This window comes from Melanotaenia boesemani, chromosome 5, assembly GCF_017639745.1.
Source record: "Melanotaenia boesemani isolate fMelBoe1 chromosome 5, fMelBoe1.pri, whole genome shotgun sequence".
NCBI lineage: Eukaryota > Metazoa > Chordata > Actinopteri > Atheriniformes > Melanotaeniidae > Melanotaenia > Melanotaenia boesemani.
This window is the reverse complement of record NC_055686.1, coordinates 21,091,569-21,109,552: the sequence shown is the minus strand read 5'-3', so window position 1 is coordinate 21,109,552 and position 17,984 is coordinate 21,091,569. Positions and strand designations below refer to the sequence as shown.

The window sequence follows — 17,984 nt, the reverse complement described above, 5'->3', positions numbered from 1 at the left end:
GCTATAAAAGTTATCTCGGATAGGTAAAACCAGCATAAAACACCGTAAAAACACCGTAAAACGTATTAAAACGTTTTAAAACGGAATGCAAACACGGACAGATTGTCATCAAACCTTATTCACAATATTTACAATATATGTATTCATCTTTCCATTCAGACCTAGACAGGTCATGTGTGCTAAAATGCATATTTTAATTGTGTATGGTCATACGCCTTTTTAAGTAGGTCATATAGTAGCTATAGTCATTGTTGGTGTTGACATCTTTTGGTTATGTGGTTTTTCAGTGAGCAGGACTTGTAAAGGTTGGAACATATGAAATAAACCATCAAACGAGGCATGTATGTACCAAAGATAACGATGTCCCTAAATGGGTTCATGTTAAGCATTACTCTCAAAATGTGTGTTTTTATATGCAGTTATGTGTATTTACTCATTTAAGTATTAGTAATGTGTCATTTGTTAACAAATCGGCACAAAAAGCCAAATCTTCAGCCTCGAAGCCACTTTCAAAAGTGTCATATTTAGGGATGTCATGATTACTTCATTCTACAATTAATACCAGTATTTAATTCTACCAATAACTAATCTTAAAGATGTTTCAGTATTGTCACTTTCTATAAAAGATTATCTCTGAACCATAACAGCAGATCAGCACAACTTCTGCATGGAAGTCACAGCACGAACATGTGTGTTGCCACTTTAAATGCTTTGTTTCAGTTTCATGTGAGTTGCAGAAGGTTGCATAAGCACATTGTCAAGGCAGGTCAAAAATGTCCGTGGCTAAAGCCCTCCAAGTGGTTTTTTTGTGTGTATACACGAGGTCATTGTTTAATTAACAGGTTCTCTAACCGTGTTTTAATAGTTTTCTTTATGATTCTGCTTTCACTGTATCTTGAACATTTACAAGCTTTAAAATCATAGATGTTTATAACAAAGATTGTCATCACGCAGGTGATAAATTAATCATTAACTTGTTAATGACTTTAATCTCAGAATTCTCAGGAAAAAAAGTCAGAATTGTATTTTTTATTTCTTCAGTGGCCCTAATACTCTTCTGTATTAGTCAGACTAAAATAATGGTACAGAAAAGTATTAGGGCCACTGAAGAAAAAATAAATAGAATTCTGAGAAAAACATCAGAATTCTGAGGAAAAGAAAGTCAGAATTCCGACTTTAATCTCAGAATTTAATTTTTTATTTCTTCAGTGGCCCTAATGCAAAATTTTACTTACCTTTTTAAAAAGTTCAGAGAGCAGGAAGATGATGAAGTGTGAGTGAGCAGTGAGAGAAGTCTGTTTCACCATTTTCTTACAAGTCCAACCCCCACACACACACACATACACACACACACACACACACACACACACACACACACACACACACACACACACACACACACACACACACTGTAAGTAACCAACTGTTTAACAGCAGGACTTCTAAAGTGACAATTGCATCAATATTTTAGTTGAAATTTGGATCAGTTCAGGCTTTAGCATTAAATCAAGGGTTTTTATTTATGTTTTTAGAGAGAGAAAAACAAAAATTTACACCAACTGATTATTTCTGCTACATGAAATGTCCTTGAGGTCATTTTAAAATAAATTTTAATTATAGTTTTTTCATCTTGACAGCATGCTCTTATTCATACTAAATGAAAAAGACAAATAATCCCATGGTAGCACCTGCAGATTGCAGGGGAAGACAGAGGAATAAGGATAAAAAGTAACGCTGCAGTGGCGACCCTAAGAGGCAGTGGGGATTATTACACATCATAAACAGTTGGATGAAAAATAGGAGGCCTCTTAGGGTCACTCCCACTTTGAATCAAGACTGAGCAGCGACAATGTGGAGAGTTTGCAGTGACCCTGAAGGGACCCCATCTCCACCTCCAGGAGAGAGTGGGTTTATAAAAATGAGACGTTTTCTGTCTGGCAATGACAAAAGAAAGATATAAAAACAGTAAGACTGTAGAGGAGACCAAAGCATTAATTAGTAGTGCAGATAATCCACAACATATTCAGCTCAGAGCAGCTCAGTCTGTCCTTCTGATGGCTACCTGTGAGGAGGCTGGAAATAAAAACAGCCCTTCTCCAAAAGATGGCTAAAATGACTGCAGTAGCTTCATTTGCTGGACAGGCTTGAAGTCAGTAGATGCCTGAAACCTGCAGGATTTGGAGAAGTCACAAGAGCCCAGCTGCATCATTTCTGTGATGCCAGTGAAGATGGGTATGGAACAGGGACCTATTTGCTGTCTGAAAACACCTGCTCAAAGCTACATTGTGCATTTGTAAATGGAAAGGCTCGTGTTGCTCCTCTCAAATCTGTAACCATCCCCAGAATGGAACTCATTGCCGCAACCATGGCCAGCCGAGTTGATCTGCTCTGCAGGAAGGAGCTGCAAATGGAACTTCTGAAATCTGTGTTTTGGAAAGACAATGTTTCTGTACTTAAATACATCAGGAATGAGATTTCACGGTTTAAGCTCTTCGTGGCAAACTGTGTCTCACAGATTGTAAAGGTTTCATCTTCGGCACAATGGAGATATGTGGACACTGCTAGAACTCCAGGAGATATAGCCTCAAGAGGGGTGAAAGTGGACACCTTTATGAAGGAGGCTATGTGGCTGTCAGGGCCTCAGTATCTTCTACGGTCCGTGAGTGAGTGGCCTACTGAGGAGGAGCCTCATGAAGAGGTACGGTGTTATATTTACCTGCCTCGCCATCAGAGCCATTCACATTGAGGTTGCTTCTTTGCTGGATACCGATTCCTCCGCATCAGGTTGAAGAGCGTTTTCTTTGTGGACATGGACGACGCATCACACAAATAGACAGAACCCATCCTTTTGCCTCACTAGTGACTGTGGAAGTCACTACAGTATAATTGTGTTTTTTATAAGCAACCATGTGTTTTAACATGCTACCTCCACCATGTTTAAATTCTATAGTTATTTTAATAATTGTCTGCTCCTCTATGGTAAAGTAGGCTACTGTGCAGGTTTTCTCCATGTGCAGGTTTATGTGAGTTCGCACAGATCAAGACTGGAAAACCTGGGTTGGTAATCAGCTGCGTAGTAACACTTATTGGGATTGCAAACGTCTGGGTAAATCAATCCGGGAATGTTGATCCTGCTTTGTAGCACAGGCCTCTGGTAGCACCATCATACAAACAGGAAGACATGGACACACCTGAGCAGGAGGTGGCAGCAGCACACAAGAAAATGAGTTGATGGGTTGTAGATTTGTAAGCAGAACATTCTTCTTTATTAACTGATTAAGGCAGGAAGGATCTATAAAAATATACATGAACAAGTCATTTGGAAAAATGAGAGGCAGAAACATAAATGCACAGATTAAGATATCAGGAAAGCTTAATTTTGCATTATTAGATTATAGGTTAATATCTTGTTTTCAGACATTGGTAAAGTAATTCAGTGGTTCTTCAAAACAATGTGTAGTAATGGCTGGAAAAATCACAGGGACATTCAGCTTTGTTTGAAAAGTTGTAAACCCTTTAAAATGCTTAAGTTTTGTATTAGAGATAATGACGTTGAGCTTGAGCCTGTCTGCTCGAGTCTGTGTCGACCAATGACACGGAAGTGTCGTGAACATTGTTCCGATAGTCTAGACCCCTGCTGTTTTTGTTTGTTTGTTTGTTTTGTTTGTTTTTGTTGTTAGTTTGTTTGTTTTTGCAACAGTGCCATCTACTGGATGATTGTAAAACCGCAACTGTATTTCTGGAGCAGCAGGTCCTCCAGACCCCAGACAAAAAGTTTCCAGGATGAAATTGTCTGGAAACTGCAACTACTAAATCAGCGTCAAACTCAAAGACCCATTTTTCTCAAAAGTTAAACTTTTAACATTTTATAAGAAGTTACAATCTTAAAGTAAACGTTACATTAAACCCTATTAAAATACTCATATTTAATTGCTCATGAAGCTTCAAACTAATCTATATAAAATCTATAAAACTATAAAGTTTTTAAAAGAAATTATTAAACACAGTGGTAAACAGGCCTGTCTTATTTGTAACTGTTTTTTTATTTTGTTTGTTTGTTTGTTTGTTTGTTTTTTTTTGGTTTGCTTCTTTGGTTTTTCTTCTGGTATCAAATGAGAAAACTTATGTTTGTGATAAAGATGCATCAAAAAGAAAGCAACACTCATTCATGAGATTTTAATAAATAAATATGCAACAAGCATATATGACGTCTTATGACGTCTCTAAAAGGCATGGAATGGCCTACTGAGATAACGAATCATAAAATGGTAGATTACACTCGGTTCAAGTGGAAACAATCAGGTTAAAGTAACAATAATCTTGTGACATAAAAAATTTTATTGCCGAAATGAATCAAAGGTTAGAAAACATTAACCTGACATTACCATCTTCAGCATGTGAATATCCTCACAAAACTAAAGCAGCATCTGGCTTCAACAGTGAATCTAACGCGCCAACAGAAAGCCAAAATTTATAAAAATACTGATATTACAAACTGGAAAGCAGAAGTCTAATAGTCCCTCTGATGCTTATTGAGATATATGTTTGAAACAAAATGTTTTGTCTATCACCTAATAACTACAAAAATCCAAACAGAAATGATCCACTTGTTAAACATGTTGTATGTTGTTAACATATGACCACGACATTTGCATCTTATGCCCTGACAACCTGTGTGGTGACCACTGACGTGATCGACGGCTGATGTCTGGCCCTGATCTTCACCTCGCGATTCATCTGGCACCAGGCACATACGTAGCACCAACAGAGTGTACAGCAGTCATCACAGCATGAGCCCTGCAGGGGGGGAGAGGAGAAAGAGGAGAAAGGAAGATGGGATAAGTCCAGTAGTCAGTCACTGCTGCTACTATTAAATTGAAAGAATAAAAGAACATTTTCCCCTCAATTTCCTATGACAAAACCATAACACTATATTAACATAAATATTAAATACAAACTCCTTTAGACAAAAATAAAAAAAATCCAGCTGCCTATATGTAAAACTGTTGAACATGGAAGTGAGTTTATAAAGGAGTCCAAATGGTCACACTCCACCCCAAGCTTCACACAATCAGGATTAAAAACATATACATATTGTAGCGACTATCTGGTCCTATCCTCTTTAGTCGCTTTGGGTGCGGGGGATCCTGGTGATAGCGTGCTTCATTAAACCAATGTCCAGACTGAAAGGTAAGTTCGGGTGTGTTCCCATTTATTGAATGAATGAAAACAATGGCTTGAAGTCCAGGACGGCGGTATGGCTACAGGATGAATAGATGGCCCTGAGGTTATGAAAAGGATGGAGGTATAGCGAGTGGTGGTGGAAAAACGGTAAGAAGCATCTAGACATAAAGGCGTTTAGAAGCGATAAAAACCGTGCGACCTCCTGTTACCCAAGCACCCTGTGCACTGTCACCTCCATGCCTATATGCATTTCCCCTTCACACCACCACCAATAGTGGAGGGGAATATAGGTCACCTGTGCCATTCCAAACGTAAACAAACACCACCACCACAATAAACCTGGACCAAACAATAAAGAGAAATAATGGCTCCTACACATATATATCTTCACCAAAACCTGATAACACCCACTAACACATGTCTCTCGAGTGCAATGTGAAAGTACTTAATCTGCATCCATTCTTGTGTAAAATGACGGCAGTACACAGGTTTTAACTGGTTCCAGCTTGGCATGTACACAACACTTGGGTCTTATCTTCTCTAAGGATTCTGAGTGAAGCGTATCTCTACCACCCATAACATCTCACATGCTGGTTCTAAAACTGACAGAAACAACTCACAGACATGAAGAAATTAGACTGAATAATTTTTTCCTCTCTTTTTAAAATAGTTTTAACCTGTGATGAGGACAGCTGGTAGATTCACTGTGTGAGGTCTACATCGACTGAGCACACAGTATTGAATCTGCTGTTGCTGCTCCCATGTGAAAAACAGATAAAAGGCTAAAACATTTCCATATGGAATTTATACATTCAATCTTTCCCATGTTTACACTGGCATAATCAGCCTATAGAGAACTAGAACTACAACATTTGCATCTAAGTAGAGGAACTACACTTTGTGGAAATACAGATTACTTGTTGCAATTACATACAGTTATGTAAAAAGTAAGAAGCTAGTCAGGAGTTTTCATAGCTATCAGAACAAAATAAAATGCCATCTGGTTCTCGCCAGATCTTAAATTTAGGTTGATAAAATCTCAGATGAACAGCAAAACATAACATCTAGGTGTGTGATAACATGATGCCAAGGAGGAAAGACATCAGCAATGATTTTGGAGAAGTAATTTTTGCAGCTCATCAATCTGTGAAGGGTAATAAGGCCATTTCCCATACAATGTTCAGAGAAATGGCAGAAAAAAAACACAGTTACATCTCAGACTCAGATTATTAACGTTCAAAACAGTATATTTATAAAAAGACTGAGCAAGTTTAGCTTGTCAGGCGCAAACCTTGTTTTTTAAAAGCTGCATCTGAACAAACCACCATATTTCTGTAACAATGGGCACCAAGCGTTCTTACCTTTTTACGAAGATCATGGTGTTAATGAAAATCTTTTTATCTTGGATTTGCTCTTAGCTACGAACAAATCCTACAGAGGACTTTTACGAACATTTGAGTGCCAACAACAAAGTCAGTTTTTGTGTTATTTTCTGCCACAAACTCAGTCAACCACAAAGATTAATGAGTGGATTAAAAAAGTTGGGGCTGTGATTGGTATCACCCCTGATTCTCTGGACGTCATACTGGGTAAGAAAATCAGTTCTAAATTAAGAACTATTTTATTTCTAGAAAGCCATCCTCTACACAACGTTGTTAATAGTCTTAAAAGCTCTTTTACTGAATGTCTTGTTATTCCTCAGTGCTCAGCTGAACTACTTCTACTTGCAGCTGTCAGATTTTTATGGTAAATGGTCAGTATTTATATACCGCTTTCTGTACCTGGAATGATACCTAAAGCACTTTACATTATACATCACATTCACACACACATTCACACACTGATGGTGGAAGCTGCCATGCAAGGCGCTAACCACCACCCATGTTTAGCACCTTGCATGGCAGCTTCCGCCATCTGTGTGTGACTTGGTGTCTTGCTCAGTGACACCTCGACATGAGCTCAACAGGCTGAGGATCGAACCGACAACCCTCAGGCTACAAGACGACCACCCTACCCACTGAACCATGCCGCATTGAACATTTGTCATTTTTGTCCATGTTTTTAGTATCTTTATTTTCCTTGAGCTTATTGTTAAGCTCCTTTTTTACAGTTTCTGTGTTTGTGTCTGAATGTGTGTAATGTTTGGTGGCAAGCAGGCTTGGGGGAATAATAAAGCTAATCTATCTATCTACATCAACAAATGTACAACAGAATGGCTGAAACAAAAGAAGTCAAGGTGCTGCAGTGACCGAGTCAAAGTCCAGACCTCAACTTTGTGAAACGTTGAGGTAGAAGATGTAACCTAAATGCGCATCAACAACCTTCAATGTAAACTGAAGCAAAATTGTAAAGAAGAGTGAGGCTAAAATTCATCCACATTGATAAAAGAGATTGATAACATCACCCAGAAAATAACGTTAAGTTATTGCTGTTAAAGGTTTTACAAGATAAATAAATTATGGAAATGTATTTGGCTTTTCAAACACTGCTTCTGCATTTTGGATTAATCTAATTCTTGTCCAGTCTATTATTTTAAAGTGCCAAAAGTGAAATCATTTATTTTAAATGATCTACTCAGCTAATATTTTAATGATTTCAGAATTTCAGAAAGACTCAGGTTGTCTGAAAAATAGATTGCATTAGATGCATCTTAGAAGGGTCACTCGGACTTAAACACACTTAAGTCAACACATTCAATGTGAAATCCTGGGATTTGACTTTGGATCAATACACAGATTCAAAGACATTTTAACATGTGTCCCAACTCCCATGCATTTTCTGGACTTACGGGGATGTCGTAGCGCTCTCTGATGGAGGAGCGGAGTAAGCAGGACACCACACAGCAGCAATCCAGGAGGGGCATACCACAGCACCAGCCATGTTTACTGGCTGTCTCACACTGCATGCAGGGGAAACACCAATAACCACAGCAGCCTGGTGGGCACAAGAAGATTATTCAGCTTGAGGGTTCAAAATGAAAGAGGCTGCAACCTTCTTCTCTTTTTTGTCTACATTGTATAAAATATACATAAGATATATCAGATATACTCGATGTATTCTGATAAGTTTTACATGTGATATATAAAATATCTATTTGGTGGACACAGAGTACAAATGACACGACAGCGTTTGAAGCGTCTCTAAGTGATTTTCTTTGTAGTTTAGCTTCTCTCACTCACAGCCCACTGCCCCGCCCATCCAGAAAACTTACCTGTGCGCATGCACGTTGTTTCAGGGGGGACATGAAAGAAGCATGCAGCTAGCTAGCTAGTCTACGATCATTAAGAGATGGAAGCTGAATGCAAGACGTCTATTTTAACCAGTAATAAATGACGACAATGACGAGGAGACTAATTGTTCGTGTTTCCTGATGGACATGAAGTTCTTTGTAGACCAGAGCAGGAAACTCCTCCACCTGCTTCTCCTCCTCCCGCTGCTCTTATTACGAAATAAGAGCTAATCTTAAACCAGATATTTTTGCCATTTTTTACAGGTGATGCAACTATTTCAATTGTTATTCCATTACAATTACATGTCAACATAAGATAAATAAAACCAGGCTGTTTAGATTTTATAATAAAATGACTAAATATAAACCTCTTCTAGAGGAAAGAGGGTCTTAGATTACTTTTGTTGTGATCTCTTACAAAATTAAAATAACCTAAATAATAACACTTTAATATAAAATAATTAAATAAACAAATATATCAGATATTGAGTATTTATAGAAAATAAAATAAACCTAATCTTCTAGGGTTGGTGGGAGTTGTTGGGACGTTGGAGCACCCCTCTAATATTACAGTCGGGAAAACTCTGGGTTTTATTAGATGTTTCAGTGCAGCTCCATAGTACAAAATAAAAAGTTTGTTGAAGGGGAAAATTCCAATAAAGATTAATTTTGCTGAGTTTACTTAAAACCAACAGGTATTTTTTATGCTTCATAATGTTGAATTCAATATTCACAGTGTTTTAGAGGAGATTTCAAAACATCAGGATGTATATCGTGTATCGGGATAAAGAGAAAAAATATCGGGATATCAGTTCTAGGCCAATAAATCACCCAGCCCTAAAATGAAGTTGGTTCTTTCTTCTGATGACCACAACATAACTTTGTCTTCAGTGGAGAAGCCCAAATAACCCACTGTATTCTACCTGCTCAGTACAAACAATGAGCATGCAGCAGAGTATTTATCTGCATGTTTTTATGTCTTCCATGGAACTGCCATTACTGCAGTATCTCCACTCTGATCTCAGGTTTTTTACTGAGTGTAGAGGAGTCCCTTCTCTTAAGGGTATTAGGGTGTGTGTTCACTCGTTGGTTGAAACGTGCTGGCAAGGTGCTGGAGAACTCTGTCACAACAGTATTTGGACACCAAATTTCTTTAGCCACTGTTTTTAAGAGTTTTTTTGAATGTCACCAACTATTTTAAATCTCCTCACAGCCTTAAGTATAATTAAGATCACATTCAAACACCTAACTGAGCTCAAACAATGTTGGATCCTGAAACTGAACTAATAATCAACTGATGGATGTTATGCTCTGTTTATGCTCTTGGCTATTTGCCAATTCTTAGTCAACTGACGAGTAAATTTACTCCCGTCATAACCTCAGGTTCAGACATTTTTTTCATTTACTGTATGCCTTTATATCTAATCACTTCCAAGTTACAGTCTTTTGAACTCTAAATGTCTCAACATCCAGTATCTATGAAGTGGCATATCTTCTTTATGATCAAACAAAAAGCATGCAAAAACATATACTTTTTTTTTGCCTGTGCTGGTTAACTTACAGGTGCCCATATCAGAGCAGCAGTCGCAGAGGCCGGTGCTCCATGTTCCAGGACTTTGACCGGAGGTGACTGACACCATCTGGACTGACTGATGGACAGGCATGTTGGGAGCATACGGAGCATACGGAGCAGACGGAGCATACGGAGCAGCCGGAGCAGACGGAGCATACGGAGCATATGGGGCAGACATGGCAACTGTGGAAAAGCAGAATGGCTCATTTTTTCATATCAGGTTCATTCAATCATTTATTATCTGGTTGCTGGGAAGCTGGAGCTTATCAAAGCAATTAGCAGGCAAGGCTACACCCTGGACAGATCACCAGTCCATCACAGGGCCAACACAGAAAGACAAACATGAGGACGCGATGCTAACCACCATATCAAGTTACAATATATGTATTCATCTTTTCATTCAGACCTAGACAGCTCATGTGTGCTAAAATGCATATTTTAATTGTGTATGGTCATACGCCATTTTAAGTAGGTCATATAGTAGCTATAGTCATTGTTGGTGTTGACATCTTTTGGTTATGTGGTTTTTCAGTGAGCAGGACTTGTAAAGGTTGGAACATGTGAAATAAACCATCAAACGAGGCATTTATGTACCAAAGATAACGATGTCCCTAAATGGGTTCATGTTAAGCATTGCTCTCAAAATGTGTTTTTATATGAAGTTATATGTATTTACTCCTTTAAGAATTAGTAATGTGTCATTTGTGAACAAGTCGGCACAAAAAGGCAAATCTTCAGCCTCGACTAGTCAGTCCATGAAGGCAGGGGCAGGACTTCTTAATGATGGACACAACATGCAGCCAATTACATGCACGGTCAGACTAGACTAACAGATTTTAACAAGTCCTCCATGCCTGCATCAGAGGCTGCATTTGAGGACTTTGCAGACCACTTCAGAAGTAAGATCAATGTTATTAAATCCAGTCTTTTATCTCAACTACATGTTGATTTTAACAGATCTAAGGCATTATCTTTATCTGAGGAAACACTGGAGAGTTTTGTCCTGGTTGATGCGAAAATGCCTGGTCGAGTTTTCTCCCAACTAAACCCAACAACCTGCCTTTTAGACCCAATTCCCACATCACTTTTAAAACATTTTATAATTTCTTTAAGCCTGAGCTTTTAAACATAGTAAATTACTCTCTCCACATGGGCGTCTTCCCTGCTGCCTTTACAACGGTGGTGGTGAGGCCCCTTCTGAAGAAGAGTAATTTAGATCCAAACAGTCCTGATAACTACCGACCTGTATCCAACTTACCATTTTTAAGTAAAATGACAGAAAGACGTGTTTTTATTCAATTGCATTAGTTTTTGAATAAACACAAGATTTTAGAAGAATATCAGTCTGGTTTTAGGACAAACCACTGCACCGAGACGGCCCTTTTAAAAATTGTTAATGACCTTAGACTTAATTTAGGCTCACAGAAACTTTCTGTCCTGGTTTTACTGGATCTTAGTGCCGCCTTCGATACAGCCGATCACCAGATTTTATTAGACAGACTCAGAAGTCTGGTGGGCCTCTCAGGTACTGTTCTTAAATGGTTTTACTACTATCTCACAGATCAGCAATTCTTTGTAAGTATGCATGCTCCTCAAGGATCCATAAAATCAAGTGTGGGGTTCCCCAAGGATCAATTTTGGGCCCAATACATTTTAATTTGTACATGTTATCACTTGGAGATGTCATCAGGAGACACGGCATTAATTTTCATCGCTATGCTGATGATATGCAGCTTTACATCGCCGTGTCTCCTGATGACCTGAAGCCAGTCAATGTTCTTTTAAACCGTCTTTTAGATATTAAGTCATGGATGGCAGAGAACTTCTTACAGCTCAATCAGGACAAAACTGAAGTTTTAATTATCGGTCCTGAGGGCAAGACAGAGATCATTTTATCAAAACTACATACTTTTAATCCCTCTCAGTGCGTGAGAAATCTGGGTGTTCTTTTCGACTCTGAGCTGGATTTTATTACACACATCAGAAATATAACATAAACTGGATTTTATCATCTTAAAAATATCGCCAGAGTCCGTCCATTTCTCTCCCTTGCCAGCACGGAAATGCTGATGCATGCCTTTATTCAAGTAAATTAGATTACTGTAATGCCCTGCTTTCTGGTCTTCCTAAAAAGTACATCTTAAACCTACAGCTACTTCAGAACTCAGCAACATGTGTTCTGACGAGGACCAGAGGACGGGAACACATCACACCAGTTTTAAAATCGCTGCATTGGCTCCCCATGCATTTCAGGATTGATTTTAAGGTTCTTTTAGTAGTTTATAAATGTCTTAATGGTCTTGGGCCATCTTATTTATCTGACCTTCTTTTAAGTCATGAACCCTCGCGGACCCTGAGGTCCTCTGGTACTGGCCTTTTAGTTGTTGCAAGGGTGAGGACCAAGACATACGGCGAGGCCTCTTTCCATTGTTACAGCCCTCGTCTGTGGAACAGTCTGCCAGAGGGCCTCAGGGCTGCTGAGAACGTTGATGATTTTAAAAAGAGGCTCAAGACCTACCTTTTTAGCTTGGCTTTTAACTAAATTTGATTTCATCCTAATTTATTTTACATTATTTTATTTTACGTTATTTTATTTTCATTTTACTCAACTGTACTACTTATTTATTTATTCATTTACTTATTTATTGATTCATTCTTAGCTGTTCTTATTGTTTCTTAAGGTTGTTTAATTTTAATTGTAACTCCAGTGTTTTCCTCGTGGGGATCCTCCACGCCGAGGGTTTTGCCTGCTTGGTCTGGGGGCCTGAGGCCCTGCACTGCAGCCTTTTGGCTGTGGTGTGGGCCCCAGTCTGTCCTGATGGGGTGGTTGCCGCTGTTGGACATGGGTGGACTGACCCCTGGTGTGGATGGATCCCCATGACACTGATATTGTTTCCTCACAGCAGCATCAGGCCAGATGCTTATCACTTTTAGTATTTTATAATAACATTCAGTTCAAGACAAAAATAAGAATGGGGAGGGGGGGGCTGCTTGGTGTGTGCGTGTGTGTGTGTGTGTGTGTGTGTGTGTGTGTGTGTGTGTGTGTGCGCGTGACTGTGTGAAATATTTTGGTGAGTGTTTCTATTAGTATGTATTTCCACTTTGTTTTGTTTTTAATATGCATAAATGTTTTTAATCATGTAAAACACTTTGTGTTGCCTGTGACATGAAAGGTGCTTTATAAATAAAGTTCGATTTGATTTGATTTAGGATCATGCCATTATATGAAAGAAGGATTGGAGGGCGGCGGATGCTCCAAAGACAGCAAATGTAGTGCTACAGGCCATGTGGACAGAGACAGGGGAGTCTTAATTTAAACGCAAGAACAACAGGGAAAACAGGTGTGTTTCTGATGCTAACCTGCACTTTCAAAAGCGTCATATTTAGGGATGTCATGATTACTTCATTCTACAATTAATACCAGTATTTAATTCTACCAATTGCTAATCTTAAAGATGTTTCAGTATTGTCACTTTCTATAAAAGATTATCTCTGAACCATAACAGCAGATCAGCACAACTTCTGCATGGAAGTCACAGCACAAACATGTCTATTGCCGCTTGAAATGCTTTGTTTCAGTTTCATGTGAGTTGCAGAAGAGAAGTGTTGAAGTGGGGCACTAGTGGCGTTAATGTTTATATAAAGAAACATTCAAATTAAATGTTATTGTGTCATTTAAAGTCATGTATGACTTTGGTTGGTCTTACAGCTCAACGTGACCAGTTCACTGAATGTTAAATTATACAGATGAGAAATAAAAAAACTAAATACATCTTTTGTGACTGACATTTTTGCTGTTTAAACATATTCAGTTCGGCATGAGGACCACAGCTTTTAGTTGTCAGTGTGCAATTCTTTAAGTATTACACACCTATAAACTCAATTACTTGTGAAATGTTAATGATTATTTCTCCTTTTCTTTTATTTTCCCAGTATTCCTAGTATTCTTTTCAAACTCTTATTGATCCATATTTACAACATGTTGTTTGGTAATTAGTCTTTACCTAAGAAAAACATTTCGAAATGTCAAACTTTATTGTCTGTGAGTTATTTCCAGGTAAATACACAATGCAAATGACTTGTAAATGGCTGCATGCTGATTCAGATGGGCTATTTAAGTTAGTTTTTATATCAGTCACAATATTCGTGGAGAGAGATTTGTGGTTTTAGTGTTAGCTAGATAGCTGACAATTAGCAAAGAGTTTGGACCTCATGTACAAAGGATTTAGTAGCTTTCATACTGAAAGATGGCATACAACCAAAACTAGTTTTATTCGCTGATGTGGAGCCATTATTCAGAAGAGAACTAACGTTCTTTATTCTTCTGCTGTCACTGTCACAGCGTGATAGACTGTGAAAAACACACAATGATAAGACCAGCACATATTTAAACCTTTAAATGAATTATGCATTTTTATTTGATTTGATATTTTATTTGAAGATTTATCTTCCATTGACAATGCTGCGTTGTCTAAACAAGGAGCTTTCCAGTGTTGTTTATGATTTATTACAACAAATACACAGACTGCTGTGGGTTGTAACCAACGGGAATAAAAACCAAACATACAAACAAAAACAGCCAAAACTGCTGCAAGCCACTAAACATCACATCATACTATAAAAGTCTAAATGAAGAAAAAAAATGGTCCGATATCAAAGTTAATGTAAAAAGAAGGAATGCTGCACATCAGTAAAGTGTTGCAGCCTCAGGAGGAGGTTCAGAGATGATGGAGGCTCCATCATTAGATAAACTCTCTGACTTCCAGCCAACACATTTACCAAAAAGTGAAAACTAAGCGTCTCAGACATGCCGTCCTCAGATAGGGCCAGGAGGTAAACATGGGCGAGCCCAGAATATGACTTTCATTCTGGCTACACAGCATTTCTGTTTCCTATTGCTAGCTCCGGTTGAATAAAATCAATTCAGGAAATTATTGGTGTTAATCAGCCCTTATAGTACCCTATTTGACAACCACTGATAGCCAGGAAAGCTGAATCTTTTAAGTCTGCTGGTCCAAGTTTTTAGGACTCTGAGACTGCCAAAGGGGAGGGTGGTGAACTGTGTCCTCCTGGGTGAGGTTGCTTCGGATTTCCGAAAGGAGATTGACAAAAAAAAGTGAAGAGAAAAGGGAAAGAGGATGAGCAGTCACATGAAGGAGAAAGAAGGGAAAGCATCAGGAGCATGTGAAGAGATAAACGGAACTCTGAGTTTTTTCGTTTTCTTTCCTTCAAATGTAATGTTAAAAAAAAAAAAAACATTGGATATTTGATCTGAAATTAGATGTCTCCTTATACATCATCATACATTAGATGTAACATCGCACTGTTTAACATGTACATAATAATTATAATTTAGAGACTCTACAGTCTAATACTAGGCTGGAAACAATGAAAGATCATACATTTAGGAATTTTTATCAAGTGTGTTTTCTTCTTAATTAATATGATCATCTGAAACTTTGCATCATGGCATGTGTAAATGTGCATGTGCTTTGCAACCAGTGCTCATTGATGTGTGTTAACGTCTTCACGTGACATTAACAGAGAAAACTGATCAGTTTACTTTACATGTAGGTTGTTGAATTTTATTAAGAGATCATATCTCTGGTGGAAATGAGGTTAAATCAAAAGTGCTCAAATGAGTGAAGTCCCTTTGACTTCCGAAATTTTACTGTAACATATTTCAACGAGGCGTTTCAGTTCTTCAAATAACAAGAGTTTGCATAAGTTAAGCACATTGTCACGGCAGGTCGAAAATGTCCGTGGCAAAAGCCCTACAAGTTGTTTTTTTGATGCGTATACACGAGGTCATTGTTTAATTATTAACAGGTTCTCTAGCCTTGTTTTAATTTATTATAATGCTACAAACTGTTCTCCATTATTTTAGTCGGACAAAAATACAAAAATTTACTTACCTTTTTAAAAAGTTCAGAGAGCAAGAAGATAATGAACCTGTGAGTGAGCTGTGAGACTTTGGTTTCTCTTTCTTGCAAGTCCAACTCCCCAAGTCTCCCTCCACATAAACGTTTACTTATCACTCAGTGGGGGCGAAACCTGTCATATAAATCCACTGTAAGTAACCAACTGTTTAACAGCGGGACTTCTAAAGTGACTATTGCATCAATAGTTCAGTTGAAATTTTGATCATTTCAGGCTTTAGCATTAAATCAAGGGTTTTTAAATGTTGTTTTTAGAAGAAGAAAAAAACAATTTACACCAACTGAAACTCAAATACACACATTTACTTTTATGTATATGCATAGCCATTTTTCATGGCTCTCTAATGCCAATGTGATACTGACTACCCTCATTAAATTAGAGCTCATTCCATCTTCTGACTGTCTTGTGGTGGCTTGTCTTGAGGTGGACGCCACAGGCTCAGGTTCATGATTTTTCCCATGAAATAAGCATTGCAATTGATTATTTATAAGATAAAGAGCACTTGAGCACACTTATTAGTACAACAAGCCGACCACCACCAGTAGTGAGACAGTAAAGGTACATCCGTGTGTCAACACAGGCAAATTGTTAAGTGCATAAAATTAGAAAATAATAACTGAATTGTACTCAGAAGCGTTGCTTGCCACCAGAAAAACCAGGTAGATGCTTGGGGCCCTGAGGCAGAGGAGGGCCTCTGAGAGTCAAGCAAGTTTAAATCAAGACAGATAATTATATTTATTCATCTTGAGAGCATGCTCTCTTTCATACTAAATGAAGAATGACAAATAATCCCATGGTAGCACCTGCAGATTGCAGGGGAAGACAGAGGAGTAAGGATAAAAAGTAACGCTGCAGTGGCGACCCTAAGAGGCAGTGGGGATTATTACACATCATAAACAGTTGGATGAAAAATAGGAGGCCTCTTAGGGTCACTCCCACTTTGAATCAAGACAGAGCAGCGACAATGTGGAGAGTTTGCAGTGACCCTGAAGGGACCCCATCTCCACCTCCAGGAGAGAGTGGGTTTATAAAAATGAGACGTTTTCTGTCTGGCAGTGACAAAAGAAAGATATAAAAACAGTAAGACTGTAGAGGAGACCAAAGCATTAATTAGTAGTGCAGATAATCCACAACATATTCAGCTCAGAGCAGCTCAGTCTGTCCTTCTGATGGCTACCTGTGAGGTGGCTGGAAATAAAAACAGATAACTTGGATAATATCAAGTTAAAGCTGTCTAGTTCAGCTTTACTGTAAAGCTAAGAATGTTAAATTATAGAATTCATAGGCCAGAAATCTGATATGTAATACTAAAGTTCATAGATGAAAGTGTGCAAGTGGTGTTTATATTTTATTTTCCATGTCCAGTCGGCTTTACGCTTCTGAAAACTATTCATGTATTTACTCTATTAGCTTTAAATCAAATCCTAAAGAATTGTAATGCAGGTTTCAGCACGTAGTTTAATATTCTGTATTGGAACTACATTAGATCATATTGCCCCTTTTTAATTAAATACAAATAGTAAATAATGAAGTAAAAATAGAAGAAGTGAAAGCTGTCAAAGAACATTTTAAAATAGCACTTGAAGAATTTACTGCTGTTACAACAATGCCTTTAAAGATAACATTATTAATATATTATTGCCATTTTTATAAGTAAACAATATCACAGTACAAAAGCAGTGAACACTGGTTGGAGGGGCCCCCTATGAAATTTTGCTTGGGGCCCCCAGAGACCTAAGAATCACTTCTGGTTGTACCAACAATGGTCTTTCTGAGCACACACAAGGTGTCTCTTCATTTATGGCCTCGACCTGAGTGGGCTACATAAAATGTGGAAAGCAGGTTTGAATGTATTGTCACTAACCACAGCTGAAATATATGAAAGATTGATTTTACTGTTATTTTACTGCTCATCTCTGTACAGGACAGCGTTCGTGTGGGTGGGGGCAGCAGTGTGAGGGTTCAACTGTAGAGGAAATGCATGTTAGGCTAGTCTAGTTTACTTACTCCCACAGTAAATGACATATTGTATAATTGTGTTTTTTATAAGCAACCCTG

At 38.2% G+C, this 17,984-nt stretch overlaps 3 protein-coding genes across 4 annotated transcripts in view; all 3 read right to left on the bottom strand.

Moving 5' to 3' along the window:
* The window catches only part of LOC121639404 (placenta-specific gene 8 protein-like), a 63,553-nt gene extending 62,301 nt beyond the window's left edge, over positions 1-1,252 (bottom strand). Inside the window, exon 1 of the mRNA XM_041984611.1 lies at positions 1,236-1,252. The gene's annotated coding sequence lies outside the window, so the exon portion shown is untranslated. The remainder of the gene's footprint in view (positions 1-1,235) is intronic.
* LOC121639406 (cornifelin homolog B-like) overlaps positions 1-15,931 on the bottom strand; it is a 31,504-nt gene extending 15,573 nt beyond the window's left edge. The window contains exon 1 of one of the 2 annotated variants that reach the window (XM_041984615.1): positions 15,902-15,931. The gene's annotated coding sequence lies outside the window, so the exon portion shown is untranslated. Of the gene's footprint in view, positions 1-1,235; positions 1,335-15,901 lie in introns of those variants that run through there. The other variant, XM_041984614.1, reaches the window with a different exon arrangement.
* On the bottom strand, positions 4,654-15,984 carry LOC121639407 (placenta-specific gene 8 protein-like). Its single transcript, XM_041984616.1, has 4 exons — positions 15,902-15,984; positions 9,975-10,169; positions 7,973-8,118; positions 4,654-4,797 (listed from the first exon to the last, which is right to left on the bottom strand). Exons 2-4 carry the CDS (start codon positions 10,162-10,164, stop codon positions 4,657-4,659), a joined length of 477 nt encoding a protein of 158 aa, XP_041840550.1. The 5' UTR covers positions 10,165-10,169; positions 15,902-15,984; the 3' UTR covers positions 4,654-4,656.
* Positions 15,985-17,984: the final 2,000 nt, after the last annotated feature.

Bases quoted from the DNA above. Each gene is read 5' to 3' on its own strand.
- LOC121639407 (XM_041984616.1), bottom strand. From the start codon at position 10,164: ATGTCTGCCCCATATGCTCCGTATGCTCCGTCTGCTCCGGCTGCTCCG. The intron at 8,119-9,974 runs GTAAGTTAACCA...TGTGCCCACCAG, and splicing joins CTGCTCTGATATGGGCACCT to GCTGCTGTGGTTATTGGTGT. The intron at 4,798-7,972 runs GTAAGTCCAGAA...CCCCCCCTGCAG, and splicing joins GAGAGCGCTACGACATCCCC to GGCTCATGCTGTGATGACTG.